We start from the raw sequence: 17,433 nt of genomic DNA, 5'->3' as shown, positions 1-17,433 counted from the left end.
TAGTAGAGCCTGAGAGCCAAGACCTGTCATCACAGAAACCAGGAAGCCACATCAAATGTATCTTAGTGCACAGGTGGGCACACAGAGAGGAGAAGCAAGTGCAACCCCGTCCTGGACAGGTAAATCTCAGTGCCCACCACACCAACATTATATCACTTTCAGCTGAACTGGATGGTCTATGGTGGCTGCTTAGGAAGTCCAGCACAAAGCTTTCCCCAGGAGGTGCTACAGCTTGGATGCCTGACCCTAGGGCAGCCCATCCACAGGCATTAGGTGACCTGGCTTGATGGCCATGAGCATCAGGGTCTGGACCAGAGAATGTAGAGAGAATCAGCCAGTTGAAGGATGCAGCAGCACGATGTGAGGGAATCAAAGGCACCCTGGGAGAAAGACAGTGTGAGCTCTGACATGCAAGCAGAGTGAGTGGTCCCTAGAGCCGTCTTGGTTCCCCAGTTCTTCAAATTCCAGTTTCCATCCACGTGTAACATTTCTGCAAAGCCCTCTCTACCTAAGGTGCCCTGAGTGAGACTCTCTTCCTCTCCACCCAAAGACCCTGACTCACTGCAGCATGATGGAGACTGACCACGGCATAGGAGGAATATGAATATCCAGAAGGGCAGAAGCAGCAGCAAAGAGAAGCAAGAGCGGAATAGGACAACTCCCAAAGGTGCAGAAGCAAGAGAGAGAAACTGTAAAAGAGCACAGAATGGGCAGAACAATAGTCCAGGATAACGGGAAGGAAAACTCATAAGAATTTTCTGGCAAGGAAGCAAAGCCTTAGCAGTATAAGATGGGGCAGTGAGAAAATGCAGAATCTAAAGGATGACAGAAAAGGACAACAGGGATGGAAGAGAAAAGAAGAGGAAAAGAAATTGTCCTTCCCGTGCTCTGTTTTGTGCTGCTGGGAGATGACCCCCGCGAGCTGCATTTCCCAGGCTCTCACTACATGTCAGCTGCTTCCCGCTGGCTTCAGCCAGGCACTGGCAAGCGACTGGAGAGTGAGAAGAAGAGAAAAGTCAGGGTATTTTTCCTCCTCCCTCTGTCTCATGCAAGACTTCTGGCAGTGACTGTCTCTCCCATGTCTCCAAATCCCCAGATAGGCCTGCCATGGTTTCAGTTTCTCTTGGGGGATCCTAGCCTGTGGGCATGGATAACAACACCTGCTCACTTTTTCTCTCCAACTAGTGGTGTGCTAGCGCTGGCTTGTACTGGCTGACAAGAGTAGATTGTTCAATATTCAGGAATTTTGCAAGCTGGTTGTTAAACTATTGCTAGCTTGAAATTGGCCAGTGCTGCAAATCAAGGCTTTTTCTCCAGGAAAGCCAGTGACCAGCACGCCACTGCTCCCAGGCCTCCTGCTGCTGCCAATCTCTGGTTTCCTCTCTGTCCCCTGATAGGTTTCTCTGCCTCTTTTCATCACCATGTAACCAATTCACTGCACTACATTCTGTTTTAAATACCCAGTCGTTTCTGTTTTCCTGGTGGGACCCTGACTGATATGCAGGCAATGATCTCCTAAAGAGCTTCACCAGTTGCCCTGTGAGCAGTAAACATTAGATTCACAACAAGTGAGGTTTTAATTTTGTTTGCTTGTTTGTCTAGTGTCAGGGAAGGGAGAATTTCCAGCCCCTTTCCCCTTCTGGTTCTTACGGCTGGTCAAATAATTAAAATGACATAAGGCAGATTAGCAGGAGAAAATCAAAGTTTAATTCGTATGCACGGGGAAATCACATAAGAATGAAGAATTCCAAAGACAGTTAGGCAAAATGAGGTATACATGTCTTTCTGGACTAAGAAGAAGGAGATAGAGGTCTGAGACTTCAAAAGGAGAGAAGGCAATTTACAGGAAGATGAAAACTTAATATTTGGTAAACAAATGTTTGCTGTCTATTGTCTTCTATAGACAATGGAACCCAAGAGAGAACTTGGATCAAATGGGCCTTCCTAGATTCCTCCCTACCTACCACAGGTGTCTACACAGACGAGGTGTCTACCACACCTACTCATATTATACTAGAGTTATCTATGGTGATAGCTCCTTCCTGGGACAGGCCCTTCTATCTTAAATTCTTTTAGGCAATTTGGGGAAAGGTCAAAGGTTCTTCCCAAGTCTTCTGAGCCTTGACTGTTTTCAGCTCGAAATAATCCACATACTAGAGTGGTGCATCTTGGGGTGGCCTGCCCTAAACCCCAACACTAGTAATCCTGTTAATCACCCATCCTTGTGATTAAGTAATTTTTAAAGCAAATTAATTTTGTTATAAGTTAAAAACTGATACCACTCTAACAGGGTGTTGGTTTGACTAGCAAAAGAACCAGATCTAAATGACAACCAGAACACTTGATGGAGACCTCAAGAGGAATGGTCTGCCCTCAGCTGGGTTTGCTACCTGGCATAGAAAATGGGAAGAGGAAGGAAACTGAAACACGATCCATGAACTATGTGCACTGATATATGTATAACAAACCATCACAATTCTCTGTACAAAAGCATTTTCCCTACAATTTCCTTCTTAGGTTTCATGAAAGCCAATGCTGGAACATTTGCCTCATCAGGCAAAAGCTTTTTGTTGTTGCTCTTACTCTTTGGTTGTTCCATGGTCCTTTCTCTAAAAGGGTTAATCATGGGCCTTAGAAACAGACAGAAATAAATGGTACCAGGACAACTTGCTAGCTATTTGGAAAAAAATCAATTTATATAATCATCCTTCATTATAGATAAAACATATATTGGATCAATTTAAAAGTTAAATTTTTAAAAAGATTTAAAAAACTAGAGGTGAATTTTTTTTTTTTTAATAATTTTATTTATTTATTTTTTTCCCCCAAAGCCCCAGTAGATAGTTGTATGTCATAGCTGCACATCCTTCTAGTTGCTGTATGTGGGACGCGGCCTCAGCATAGCTGGACAAGCAGTGCTCCAGTGCACGCCTGGGATCCGAACCCAGGCTGCCAGCAGTGGAGCACGCGCACTTAACCGCCAAGCCACGGGGCCGGCCCATAGAGGTGAATGTTGACCTAATCTCTAGATGGGAGAACTTTCTAATCTTAAAAAAAAAAAACGGGAACTTTTAAAAATTTGGTACATTTTGTTATATAAAAATAAATAAAATCCCCTATTTTCAGATAAATATAAGTGCAAACTGAAAATTGGGAAATATATTTGTAATAAATAGGACAAAAGTCAATTTCCTTAATGTATAAACATATAAATCAATAAGAAGAAAACCACACTGAGACTCTGTGTCAGACAATGTCGGCTGCCTTCTAGAATCCATCGCCCCTGTTCCCCTTCTTTCTGGGCAGCAAAGTATTCAGTTCCAGGGGATGGATCATGATTGGTCTAAGCCTAACATTTGAATTCCATCCCTTGATTTCTCAATTCCCTTGCAGCAAAGGGTGGCCTTATGACGTGGTTCTGATCAATGAGACATAAAGGGAAATCTGCTGGGATGGCATCTGAGAAAGCTTTTACTTCCATGAAAAGAGGGACAGATGCAGTTGGCTCCACCCTATCCCCTTTCTTCCTGCCTTGAATATGGATATGATGTTCAGAGCCGTTTCAGCCACCTTGCATTGCAAAGACACCATCCTGATGTCCTAAACCACTAAATCAGCTAGCCATTGCCCACTTCCAGATGTCTTGTTAGGTCAGAAAAATTTATCTCCAATTCATTAAAGCAACAGTTAGATCTGTTATTTGCGACAAGATGTATTCCGAATACAAATCTTGAAATACAAATGGGCAAATATACGAATAGATGATTCACAAATCATGAAATGCAAATGAATAGTAAATATATGGAAAAAAAGTTCAAGTTCATTATAACCACAGTGTTAGAAATTAAATCAAGTATAAGAATTTTTTTTTTCCCTACAAAATTAGCAAAGATTTTATAAAATAAGCACACTATCCAGTGCCGGGAAGGGTGTGGTAAAATAGGAGGCATCCCACACTGCCAGTCAAGGTAATTTGGTAGAAGATTTTTGAAAAGCAATTTGGTAACATACAATATAAATTTAGAAAACATTTATATTATAAACTAATGATTCTACTTTGTGGAATTTAAGGAGACAATTTAAATTGAATTAAGGATGTAAGCAGAAAGGTTTATCACGGTGTTATTTAACATAGTAACGAGAAACAGAATAACAACAAAAAATCAAAGTGGCTAAAATAATCAAATCGTTAATTAAATTATAAAATATATACAGCAGAATAGTATGCAGCCAAAAAAATAATGTTGACAATGAGTCTTTAATTTGAAAGGGTTATTTTTATGTTAGGGGTTATGTAAATAAACAAAAATATACACGGTATGATCACAACTGTATAAAGTGAATATGGGTGATGACAGTTTGATGGCTCCTAAAAAGTTAAATACAGAATTACCAAATGTCACAGTAACTCCACTCCTGGGTACATACTCAAAGGAAATGAGGACAGGTACTCAAACAAATCCTTGTAAATGAATGTTCATAGCAGCACTATTCACAATAGCCACAAGGTGGAAACAACCCAAATGTTCATCAACACAAGAATGTATAAACTGTGGTACATACATATAATGGAATGTTATTCAGTCATAAAAAGGAACAAAGTACAGATACATGCTACAAGGTGGAACAAAGTACAGATACATGCTACAAGGTGGAACAAAGTACAGATACATGCTACAAGGTGGATAAACCTCAAAAACATTATGCTAAGTAAAGCAGACACAAAAGGTTACATTTTGTATGATTCCATTTATGTGAAATATCCAGAATAGGTAAACCCATAGAGATGGAAAGCATATTGGTGGTTACCAGCAATTGGGAGGAGGCAGGTATGGAGAGTAACTATTTAATGGATTTATTTTGGGGTGATGAAAATATTTCTAGCCTTGTGCCCAATTACCCCAACACCATTTGTTGAAAAGACTACCCTTCATTGAATTGCCTTTGCACGTTTGTAAGAAAATAAATTTGCTGCATTTTGGGGGTCTATTTATGGACTCTATTCTGTTTCATTACTCTATATGTCTTTTTCTTCACAAATGCTATGCTGTCTTGATTACTGTGGCTTTATAGTAAGTCTTAAAATCAAGTAGTCTGATTCTTCTAATTTTATTCTTCCTTTTCAGAATTGTTTTGTCTATTCAGTTCCTTTGCTTTTCCATAAAAATTGTAAATACGGATTTCTAATTGTTCATTGCTAGTAATGGAAACACAATAGATTTTTGTGTATTGATCTTGTATCCTACCACTTTGCTAAATTCACTTATTAGTTCTAGGATTTCTATTCTTTGTACTTTTTTGGGGGCATTTTCTTTGTAGATAATCATGTCATCTGCAAATAGGGACAGTTTTACTTCCTCCTTTCTGATATTTGTGCCTTTTTTTTCTTTACCTTGCCTAACACTTGCTAAGATCTCAAGTATGATGATGAATAGCAGTGATGAAATTGTACATCCTTGCTTAGTTCCCCATGTTAGGGGGAAAGAATTCAGTCTTTCACCATTAGGTATGATGTTAGCCATAAGTTTTTTTATAGATGTCTTTTATCAGGTTCTATTTCTTCCTTACTGAGCGTTTTTATCATAAACATATGTTCAATTTTGTCAAATACTTTTTCTGCATCAATTGATATGATCATATGTTTCTCTTCTTTAGACTGTTGATATAGTGGTTTATAGTAATTTATTTAAAATATTGAACCAGCCCTACTGTCATGGGTTAAATTGTATCCTCAAAAAAATATATATTGGAGTTCTAACTCCCAGTACCTCAAAATATGACCTTATCTGGAGATAGGGTCTTTACAGAGGTAATCGAGTTAAAACAAGGTCATCAGGGTGGGCTTTAATCCAGTATGACTGGTGTCCTTAGAAAAAAGCGGAAATTTGGACACAGAGATAGACACGCACATAGGGAGAATGCCACGTGAAGACTGGCGTTATACTGCCACAAGCCAGAAGCTAGGAAAGAGGCCTGGAACAGATCCTTCCCAAGTGCCCTCAGAAGAAGCATGGCCCTTCTTGACACCTGGAGAACAGATCTTTTCAACAGACCTGGAGAACAGAGCAGTGGTTGCCAAGTTACTCTCCCCACTTAGTCCCCTTCCTCCTTGAGCTGCTGTTAAATGCATTGTTTTAAAATTGAAACCAAGGCAAACTTGATATAAACATAAACATATAAACAATCTTTCTTTGGGAAATGGGGAGTTTGGTCATTGTAGCCCCAAATTTCCTCTTTCATCATTAGAAAGTCTAACACACAGTGGAATGAGGAAGCTGGCTCCTGTGGTATGCCAAGGTGGTATTTTAAGTACAGCTTTCAAATAGGGCCATTGGCAATGCCAATAAGGAAACATTCCTGCGGAGAGTGAGGTGAGCTTATGGCTCTCAAATATCACAGCCTGTGCAGTAACTAACTGCAAAAAACAGACTTGAATTGCTTCAGCAAGGCTCTTAGCCAGCTGGTTCTCAGTTTTAAGACCCAAGTGTGTTAATAAGAAGAAAAATATTTTCTGACTAACCTTAACCTGACCTTGTCCTTCATGTGGTTTCCCCAGATCTTTCTGTCTCTTATTTTATATTCCCTCACAGAAGTAAGTTAAGACCCATTTAATTAGAAGTTCACTACCTAATAGGTGTGTGAGGCTCTCCATCCTTGAGACAATCCTTGACCACAAGGAACTCAAGATTGATGTACCAACTTGGTAATGAAGCCAATTTACCCATGAATACATTAACATTACAAAAGTATACAACATTGTAAAGAAAAGGGCAGGAAAACATTTAGATTTTTTTTTGCTGAGGAAGATTCGCCCTGAGCTAACATCTGCTGCCAATCTTCTTCTATTTTGTATATGAGCTGCTGCCACAGCATGGCCACTAACGTTTGGTGTAGATCTGTGCCCTGGATCCAAACTCGGGCTGCCAAAGTGGAGCGTACTGAACTTCACCACTAGGTCACTGCGGATGCCCCTTGATATTTTTTAAAGCAAATTATTTTTAAAAACATTTATTAAGTTAAAAAAGACAGTCAAATATTTTGCATTTCTTTATTATCAAAAGAAATAGTCATCATATTTTAATAATCTCTGATAATGGTAAGAAATGAAATAATAATAAAAGGGTTAGAATCCCTTTATATATCTTGCTCAAGAGATAACCATCTAACAGTTTGGAGTACATCCTTACAAAATGCAGCCATGTTTCTTTTTAATATAAATGGTTACTTGCAATTTTTCCTATATATGGCAAATACTACTAGTTGTCCCCCAATATCCATTACGCCCTTTTCCTTAGAAATAACATCCCCAACTTTTAGTTGAGCACGTGGCTACCCAGAATTGCATGTTCTCTATTTTCATGGCCGGTGGAAATAACAAGAGTTTTAAAGTGAAAAGATCTCAGTGCTGGTTCTGTTAGAAGCTTGATGGCCAATGGGAGGGTAATCCCTTCAGCTTCTCTGTGGGTCACTGTAGGAGGCAGTGCTGCGCAGTAAGTAAGTGCAGACGGACTTCACAAATCCAATACTTCCCTGAAGGATTATCTCAGTCAAGTCACTCATCCTAAGCTTCCTTTATAGAATAGAGATTAAAAAAAATATCCCTTAACTCATCAAGTTGTTGTGAGAATTAAATGAGAAAACGCACATGAAGAGTTTGGCACAGAGAAAGTGCTCAACAATATTAGCTATTATTACTGTTGTTGTTGTTAGCTTTTGAAAAAGATAAAAATACCTGCCCTATCAGATTAGGATGAGGATAAAAACAAACAGATATGAAAGACTTTAAAAGCTGAAAGAGTTATAATGTCACAAAGCCTCAAAGGACACCACTCCCCCACCTCGGGATATGGAGCTATAATGTTCTAGTATTTCCACGTGTGCTGCCCATGGAGACCAATCCACAGGAGTAACTAGACGGGAGAACACATCTGAGGGAAAGATTTCCCCTCAGTTTAAAGGAATTAACTAAACTGGATGTTACTGGAAAGTGCAGACACCTGAGACCCATGATGTTAATCTCATACCCTGTTATATCATCACAACACTCAAACCTATAGGGCACTCCTGTGACTTCCAGACCCTTCTCATGGTCCCTTCCCCAGGCCGCATATGGCTGCTTGAGGGCAAGCTACATTTATATGAACACTTCATCTTACAGGATTTACCACCACCCAAAAACCTTCATAGACCAAAGCCATTTGGGGCAGAATCTATGTTTATTCTCTGCTGTATCCTCAGGGCCAAGACAGTGTCTGGCACATAGTACGTGCCCAATAAATAGGCATCCAATGTTTCTTGAAAGTCAGAGGCAAATTTCACCGGCTGGGAGAGGAGAAGGCAGACAGAAAGCCTAGGAGAGACAGACTTGTGTATCTGGCTTTTAATGTCTGCAGGATGCTGCAGCTTCCACCGGGTACCAACCACTTCACCACTTTTATGTATACAGTGCCCCTCAGGACTGAGCTCAGCTCAAGTACACCAGTGTAAATCAGTCAGAAACAACTAAGTTCTGGAAAACCCTTCTGAGCTTCAATCTTGCCATTGAGCAAAGATAGTCTAAATCTAGACATGTCATTTTTCAACTTGACTATACAAGGCGCTGTAACATCTTATACTTTATAAGTTTTCTGCAACGAGAAAAATAAACATTTTTGATTTATTGATATCTCTTCCGTGAGCTGACTAGTTGATAGAATCTCTCGGTACTTTCTATGTCAGTTACACTTATGAGATGAGGTAGGGAGGTGGAGGTGGGGGATGATAGGTAGGTAGCTGTGTTTTTCAAAGACTTGTAAAAAGTAAAACACTTTTCAGATTTTATATATTATATATGTATATGTACATATTATATGTATTTGTATATACACATATATATGTATACACACACACACAGACATATTTCCTCCAAGGTGTGAGAGAGGTATGGGGAAATTTTTCACCTGCCAATAAATTGTGATTCAAACTCTCAGCCATTTTTCTTCACTGTGGCTAGAACCATAGACTGTGCAAGACCTGAGAAATCACACCCAAGTGAATATTTCCAGGAAAAATCCTTTCCACAACCCAACAAGAAGTGGAACTGTCAGATGGGAATTTAATGGTAATTTCCACCTCTTTAACAGACTCACAGCACAGAACAGGATAGATGTAACACAGAGATTATAGTGCGTTACAGGGTTCAAATGAGGGAGAAATCCAGTCCGGCTGGGCAGAGGAGAAGGAGAAGAAGGTGAAACAAACTGAGAGTGAGAAGTGGGGAGAGAAGCAAGGGACTGCAGGAGCCTCTGACTCCCGCCAGTGCAGACCCTTCTTCCTTCATGTTTACTGGAGGCCTATGCCATGCAGGCACCTTGCCTGACCGTGGTGTCCCTCTCCTCTAAGCCATGAAATCCTATACCCTTAACCTCATCTGCCTTCCTGGAGCCTCAGGAGGTGGCACGTGCCCAGCATTCCTCCCAGCCTAGCACGCATCCTTTCCTCCAGATCTGACTTTCCATCTCGGCAGTGCTGGCTTGAGGGCAGGAGAGAGGCCCTCCCCAGACGTCAGGGCAGGCCCATGCCTTTCAGCAAACACTTACCGAATGTTCACCGTGTGCCGGGAGCTGCCTCAGGCCCTTGAGATTCATCAAAAGGAAAAGCATAGATTTTTGCCTATTTTCTTCCAGCTGCTGTGCACGTGCACACAGGCCCTGAAGAAACTGCAATAATAACATAAGCACTATTTCGTGTTCTACTTTTTCACAGAACAATGCCTCATATGCATTTTTCCACAGTTGTATCCATGATAACCTTGAGGTGTCTACACAACAACCAAGGTAGTCAGAAACACAACTAAAATATCAAACTGAGTGGGATATAATTATTTCTTCATAATTGTCCTTTGTAATGACTGCACTCATCGGATATTTAGATTTGAAATTCCCCACTATTTTGCTACTATAGGTAATAACGCAATAAAGATCTGAGAATATATGTCCAGTTTTTCCTCTACTAAATTATTTCCTCAGGGAAAAATATGGTATAGTGGAAAGAATATAAAGGCTTTAGAGCCAGACAGATTTGGGTTCACATTCTAGCTCTGCTACTTATGAGCTGTGTGACCTTGGGCGAGTTCCTTTACTTTGCTAAATTTCAGTTTCCCTTCTGTACAAAGTCATTAATAATACTCACCCCAAGGGATGGTTATGAGGATTATTCAATGCTGATGGGTAAAATAGTTTTGAGATAGATCTGGATTTGAATTCTGGCTCTGCTGCTTAACTTGGACAAGATACTTAACCCTTGTAAATTGTTTGCTTCTCTGTGAAATGGAAATCAAAGTGTGTACCTAATGAGGGTATTGGGGGGATTAAACATATATAACACGTTTATATATATATATATATATATATATATATATATAGTGCCTAGTATACAGTAAGGGATTAATAAATGTTAGCTGTTATTATTATCACAGAAATTAGTATTATTATATAAAAAGGTTAATAAACCTTGGTGTGGCCATCTTTTCCACCTTAATCTCCTAGTAATGAGAAATGACCAAGAATTGGATGACTGGGTCAAGGGTAAGGCATATCTTTATAGGTATTGTCATATTTCACCAGAAGGATTGTTTTGTCAGTGGCATTGTTCCAACTTACAATGCCACTAACAAAAGGCTGAATCTATCCATTTCACTCCAAACCTCATCAACAGTTTCTCCTGTTATCTTTAAAGGCACAACATGGTATCTTGAGGTTACTTCAATTTTCATTTCTTTATTACTGTGAGAGTGAACATTTTCTCATATGTTTTGTTTACTGTTTGGTATCTTCTAGCACGAATGATTTATTCCTATCTTTTGCCTATCAGTTTGAATCTTGGTGTTTTTCTTAAAAATCTGAATAAACTCTTTATATATTAGAAACTTTACAATATTTAATGCACATGCTTTCCCGGGAAGCTGAAGCCAGAGAGGTCTGGTAATGATGAGGGAAGATCAGGGGAAAATTCTGTGTGTTCAGGAGCATCTTTACATGTGGGGCTGTTGTCTTCTGCATGGCGAACTCAACTGCTCTCGCATCTTTAACATCCATCTGTGGACGTCTCTGGCCCTGCATGACACTATAGTTCTATATTTCTAACTATAAGATATTTCTTCTTAGTTGTCTGTAGACACCTCAAGCCTATCACAGATATAACTGAACTCATCAGTTGTCCCCTAACCAGCAAACTTTCCAAACTTCCCCATTTGGTCCCTTATTGTCCTAGCCAAGAGATCTTGAGACTGTTTCTCAATATAGTAAAAAGGCCTTCCAGAATCTTTCAGACAAGCCTGTTGTACTGTCTCCCAAATACACTCTTGAATTATAGGTAATGTGTCCTGATTTTTGATTTGGAAAATATGATGATGATACATATCAAGAAAATGAGCAGAAGAGGCAGCCAAGTTGACATGTCGTCTAAAGCCTTTTCTGCATGCCAATATCTGCTACTAAAACCAATACACGTGAGCCGCTAAGCAGAACAATCCCATGGAGACTGCTATCCAGTGATGGGTATTTGATAGTGGGATCCAGGAATTAACCAGGGGAAAAGAAAGTACTAGAAATAATTGCCTTAAGCCTTTGGTGCAAGTGTCTACTTTCCTTAAATTATTTTTATATTTTAATGGTGACATTTTTTAAATTGTTGGGGTAATTATTTTTAATAGTTAAATAGTTAACAGTATTGATTTTGTCTTAGCCTTATGGCTTTTTCTGTTGATGCTCTAGTTAGGTATGAGCACTACAAAATCAGAAGATGTGTTTTAGTCTTCCTTCCAAGGCCTAGCCCAATGGCCTTTGCCACCTATATGTAGTTCCAGTTCCCCCTAAAGTCCGCTGCTGTGGACACCATGAGCTGCTATACAGGAAACACAAGGCAAGCATCAGGCCAAACATAAAAAGTCAAAATTTCCTTGAATGAAAATTAAAATAAATAATATTAATATTCCCAAGACTATAGTTCATGAGAAGTCACATTGATAACATCCTAAATGGAAGCTTCCTTCCCTCCTGTTATTTCCTAATTCTCCCCTCAATTTCCCCAAAATATACTGGATCACTTGAGAAGCCCCATCCTCTCCAGAGACAAGAAACACTTCCAAGAACACACGCTGAGAGTAATCACAGTTTCTTAGTCCTTTTGGAATATGTGTTGAAGTCAAATTGCGTGCAATTCCAAAGTTCTCCTTCCCCAAATTGGGTGTGCCTATGTACAGTGCACATGCATATGTGTGGGTACATGCATGCGCACATGTGTGGGTGCGGATATACTGTGCTCATGAGGGCACACTTTCACACTGAGAAAACGGTGGAGCCTATTTTTCTAAAGGCAGAATATGATGGTGTGAAATACACATCCTCAAACTTCAAATATTCATTTTTCCCCACAAGAGCCATATCTAGTGGAGAAGAGCGAAGGTAGGGCTTGGGCCCAGCGTATTCTAATTGCTTCTACAAGACCAACTAAGGTTTCCCTATGTGAAGAGTATCTTTGGAGGTTTCTTATGGAGATGGGGGTGGGTAGTGGGATCTGGAAGGAGGTGGAAACCTAGAACTCACATCACCAAGAAGTTGCTCACAAACGAAATGTGTTTCTAAATTCCAATCAGTGCCACACTTTTTGGTCTGAGAGTGATGCCCTGAATTCTCGTCCACCGTCAAATGGAGAAGGCCTTGGATGGGTCTATTCCAGCACTGGTGAGAAAGTCCCTTTAACTCATTCCAAGACGTATCCCACATTTCCCCAGCAGAAAAACTGGTTAATTCACATCCCAGGCACAATAATTATCTCTCAATTTCATTCCGTGGTAACCAATCCCTCACCTACAACGTTGCATAGTAAGGTCAAGGGCGAAATTCCGCAGCAACTTCTACCCCACAGCACCACGCGCAAGGAGACCCACCCATTCTAGCCACTCCGCGTGTCCCAGTCTCAGGCCGGGTCACTCCACACAACTTGGCAAGTTCCTTGGAGCTCCAGGCCTTTGGGTGAGGACCACTTCCCGGCCAGTGAAGTGCCAGTTCTCCCTGGCCTCCCTGACTGTCGGAGTGGGGCGGAGAGAGGGTCTCCGGTGCAGCGGGAGAGTGTGTTGGGCAAGGGTGGACGACCCGCAGGACCTGTGTAAGCATGTGGGTGCGCGCGGGCCAGGATTCCGCACCACACAGGTCCCCGCGCCCCATTTCAGCGGCCCGCCTGCCCCACGCCGCCACCGCGGAGGAGACACTTGAGCACTGCGCAGCGGGGCTGCGCGGCCCCCCACCGCCGCCGGGCACCCCTGTGGCCCATCGCCGCCCACGTGTCCCGGCTGGGGGCGGGGCAGCCGCACGCGCCCCACTCCGAGAGAAAAGCACCAAAAAACGCTCCAGCACGCGAGGGCAGGGGCGCTACCCACCCTGTGGGACCAGAGAACCGTCTGGGACGCCGGGTGTGGAAAGAGCACCAACCAGGCACCCCGAAGTCCTTCAGAGAGAAACTCAGCGCAGGGTTCCCCCGGCCGGGCCGCGCGCTCCGGCCGGATGCCGCGCGTCCCAGGTAGCCGACAGGTGCCCCGCGAAAGCTCCGCGCCTCCCCCCGCGCACGCCCGGGGCCGCTGCTGGACCCAGGCCCCGGGAAAAGAGAGAGGAATTGGCTCGGTACCTGATCCTGTCCTTCTCTGCCCTTTGTAGTTCCTCATTTCTTTCCAGCACCTGAAGGATCTTCCTGGCTTCTTCGTCATTTAAGAAACTGAAATCAAACCCCTGAGGAACTTTCGTCATTTTCTCTGTGTGAGTTACACTTAAGCTCCTTGGCGCCTCCTGTTACGATGACATTTTTCAAGATATAGAAGACCAGTTTCAGGAACTTGATCCCATAGCCAATAAGAAATCCGCCCCTTTGAAAATCTAAAACCACAAACTTAGGGAACAGCCCACAACTACACGGCTCATTTTGACAACACCTTAATGACATATTTCTCCCAACCTATCCAACCGAGATGCAAAATAAACGGCTAAAGGGAGAGAGGGAACCAATCCCATTCCAAAGGGGCGGGCCCTTCCTCGTCCCCGCCCCTACCTCCTATTAGCCTTAAGCTAACAGTCCTACATAATTCTGCACCTAAGTGAGGAGGAGACTTAAGTGTTGGCTCCAAAGTGTTTGTTTTGGTTGTTGCTGTTTGCTCTCAGAACTTGAGCTTGACTAGTAGGAGTACAGAGGAAAGAGATTCACGACTACAGTAATCCTCCTTTTCCAAGAAGAGCCCACAGGACACAGAATTGTACGTTAAGAGCTTCAGAACTGGCTGAAGGGTTACCCTATTTGAAAGACCGGAAAGGGCTGAACTCATTACACAGCCGTCTGTGGGGAGATCAGGCCCAAGGGCTGAATTTATTGTATCCTTGGAAATGAACTCTTTGCCAAGCCTCCCGTTCCTCAGACACCCCCAACCCACGGTCTCACAAAAGTCATTCTCAGACTTGGGGGGTGGAGGGGTGGGAGGGAGCAAAACCATTTATGGTATTTTAGGAGAAGACAGTCCTGAAGCAAAGGATGGTAAAAAGCACCTGTTTGTAGTTTTCTATAGCATTTGATAATCTTATTAATAAACTGTTTCAGAGAAATAATACAAGTGCCACTTTCAAACACCTATTCCTCTGACTAAAGCAAAATGTAATCCTCTGAAACCACAGAAATAGCTTTTCCTAGAAAGTATTATTCCAAGATATGACGGAGATTTCTAAATATATTCATATACACTGTAAATACATTTTTTAAATTATCAAGCTTTTTTCAGAAAACATGTTTATTTCTTTTGGCTTCACTTCCCACACAAAAATAACTTTGTCAGATCAACTTTCCTGCCCCATAGGCTTAATTTGGTTACTTCTTATGTAGTGGCGATGATTAGTAACATTTAAAATGTACTTCAGCATGTATCATCTCTTTTCATGACAGATAAACCCAACAAAGATTTTGTATCTGTAACAAAAACATAAAGTCAAAAATGGCTATTTATGTTTTGGCCTCTGGGTCCTCTACTCACCTTAATCATTGTTATTTAAGACATGTCTAGGCAGGTAGCCGTTCAAATAACTTTCCGTGGGTGTCTGTTTGTTATTTCTATGAAGCAGGAACCAATTCAGTTCACCAATGTTGTAGAGCACACAGAACTCCTTCATAATTAGTCTCTGTGTTAATGATGGTGGTTTAGGAGTGTGTCTTGTATATGATGTCCATTTTTCCTATTCGTTGGTATGTTCGTTTACTCAGCAAACATATGGGACTTTTTAATGTGGGGTAGACTTTAATCCTGTTCTGGGTGTATCAGTGAATTTATTTCAACTAACAAATATTGATGCCTACTATATGAAGGTATTGCATACTGTGAAGACGACAGTCCTTGTCTTAAGGAAGTTTATAATACAGTGGGGGAGAAAAAGCAAATAGAAAAATGACTACATAGCAAAGAAGAACATAATAGAAGTATAAAGAAAGTTTATTAGAGCACAGAAAGAAGTCAGTTCCAGCTGAGTGGATCGGGGAGGTCAAGGTATTTGCCTTGCAACACTGAAGAGTCGGATTTCAACAGGAAGAAATGGAGGATGGTGGGAGGAGAGGTGTGAGTCTGTTCTAGGCAAGGGGAACAGCGCACTGAATAGCAGAAGTACGCTGTGGGAATCTTCTCAACAATCTCTCAACACCTCTGACTAATGACCAAAGTGAGCAAAAACTTCGAAGCTAGAAAATACAGGGGGATATTCAGGGATTGGTAAGTGATCTGTTTTGGCTAGAGTATGCATTCTAAATAGGGGTAATATTGCTCCTAAAGAGGCAAAAATTGGTTCTTGGAGGGCAGAAAATCTTATTTTTTAAATATAAAGTACAGATATACACACAGTACATAGATATACAGTATATCTGTGGCATTAAAATTTCATAAGAGGGGCGATTAAGACAAAAATCCTTAGAAGGCTTCTTAGGGGGAAAACAAATGAAAAAGAGCTTGAGAAACGCTGGGCTAGCACATAGGACAAAAAAGAATAAATAAGGCTGAGACCTGGCTGTGAATGCCATGCTAAGGAATCTGGACTCCATTGTGTAAGCAGTGAGGAGTCAATATAGGTTTTGAGGATGACAATGATACAGTTGAAACTGAAGGTTGGGGAAATTACTCCGATAGCATAGACAAGAAGAGTAGAGTGAGGATGGTGGCAAGGATACCATTGTGTTGGAATGCTAATGCAGGAGAAAGGGGAAAGAGGACCTGAACTAAAGCAGTGGAAGTGGGCCTAGAAAAGAGGATTAGAGTACGAAGATGTTGGCTGGACTTGGTAACTCATTAGAGGGTTAAGAAAGGAGTCACAAAGATGATGCAAGGTTTCAAGAGAAGTGTCCAAAAGGAGAGTAGTCTATTTGGTGATAGGAGAAGCATAAGGTTTGTAAAAAGAGCAGTTCAGGGGGCCGGCCCAGTGGTGCAAGCAGTTAAGTGCTCTGCTGCGGCGGCCCAGGGTTCACCAGTTCGGATCCCAGGCGCGCACCCACGCACGGCTTGTCAAGCCATGTTGTGGTGGCATCTCATATAAAGTGGAGGAAGATGGGCATGGATGTTAGCCCAGGGCCAAGCTTCCTCAGCAAAAAGAGGAGGATTGGCATGGATGTTAGCTCAGGGCTAATCTTCCTCACAAAAGAAAAAAAAAAGAGCAGTTCAGTTTTAGATATAAGGGGTTTGAGGTACCTGCAGTTTATCCACACAGAGATACTCAACGAAAGTGAGATGTGGGAAATTCTTGAAACAGGGATGGAGAAGTAGATTTGGAAGTCATCTGCTTAAAGGTGACTGAGACTGGGTAAGACGGTCAGAGCAAAGGGTAGACAGAGAGCAGAGGCTGAGTCAGAACCTTGAATGACTGCATCCAACACCAGCACCGAGGCATGCTCCAGCCCTGGGCTGTGGCACAGTGGGGCATATGATCAAGAAATTTTTATAGTTTGAGGCTTTATATTGAGAAATTTGCAAGATATTGGGGGTTGCCTTGGAAACCATACAAGTAGTTTCTGTGGGGCTATAAACTTAGTGCTTTTAAAGTAAAGATAATTCTCAAAGGATTGTTTTATGGGCTCATTCAGCCAGCTTCCAGCAGCCATTTTCAACCTTAGTATCTGGTAACCCTGGCAACCTCCTGCCCAGCCTCCCAGCTAAAGAGATACTCATCAGTTTGGTTTTTAATACTAACAGCTGGATAGATAGCAATAATCTTTAGATATCTCCTGTAGTCTCTTGTTTTCTCCAGTCTGTTGGCCAAATTCCCAGCAGAGGGCTAGTTTTTTTTTCTTTCCTGACAGTTCACACAGTCAAGAGAAATGCTGATCACATACTTGCTTGAATGTCTGAATTTTTGTCACCTAAGGTCACCTATGCCCCCAGTAGGT

General features: G+C 41.7%; 1 protein-coding gene across 2 annotated transcripts in view; it reads right to left on the bottom strand.

Moving 5' to 3' along the window:
- The window catches only part of EXPH5 (exophilin 5), a 69,985-nt gene extending 56,021 nt beyond the window's left edge, over positions 1 to 13,964 (bottom strand). Inside the window, exon 1 of one of the 2 annotated variants that reach the window (XM_058545269.1) lies at positions 13,663 to 13,964. In XM_058545269.1, coding sequence (XP_058401252.1) covers positions 13,663 to 13,781 — 119 coding nt within the window. In that variant the 5' untranslated portion in view covers positions 13,782 to 13,964. The remainder of the gene's footprint in view (positions 1 to 13,662) is intronic. The other variant, XM_058545270.1, reaches the window with a different exon arrangement.
- Between the last annotated feature and the right edge of the window lie 3,469 nt (positions 13,965 to 17,433).

The sequence above is a fragment of the Diceros bicornis genome, chromosome 7 (genome assembly GCF_020826845.1).
Source record: "Diceros bicornis minor isolate mBicDic1 chromosome 7, mDicBic1.mat.cur, whole genome shotgun sequence".
Lineage (NCBI taxonomy): Eukaryota > Metazoa > Chordata > Mammalia > Perissodactyla > Rhinocerotidae > Diceros > Diceros bicornis.
Note: the sequence above shows the minus strand (reverse complement) of the source record. Positions and strands in the feature narration are given on the sequence as shown.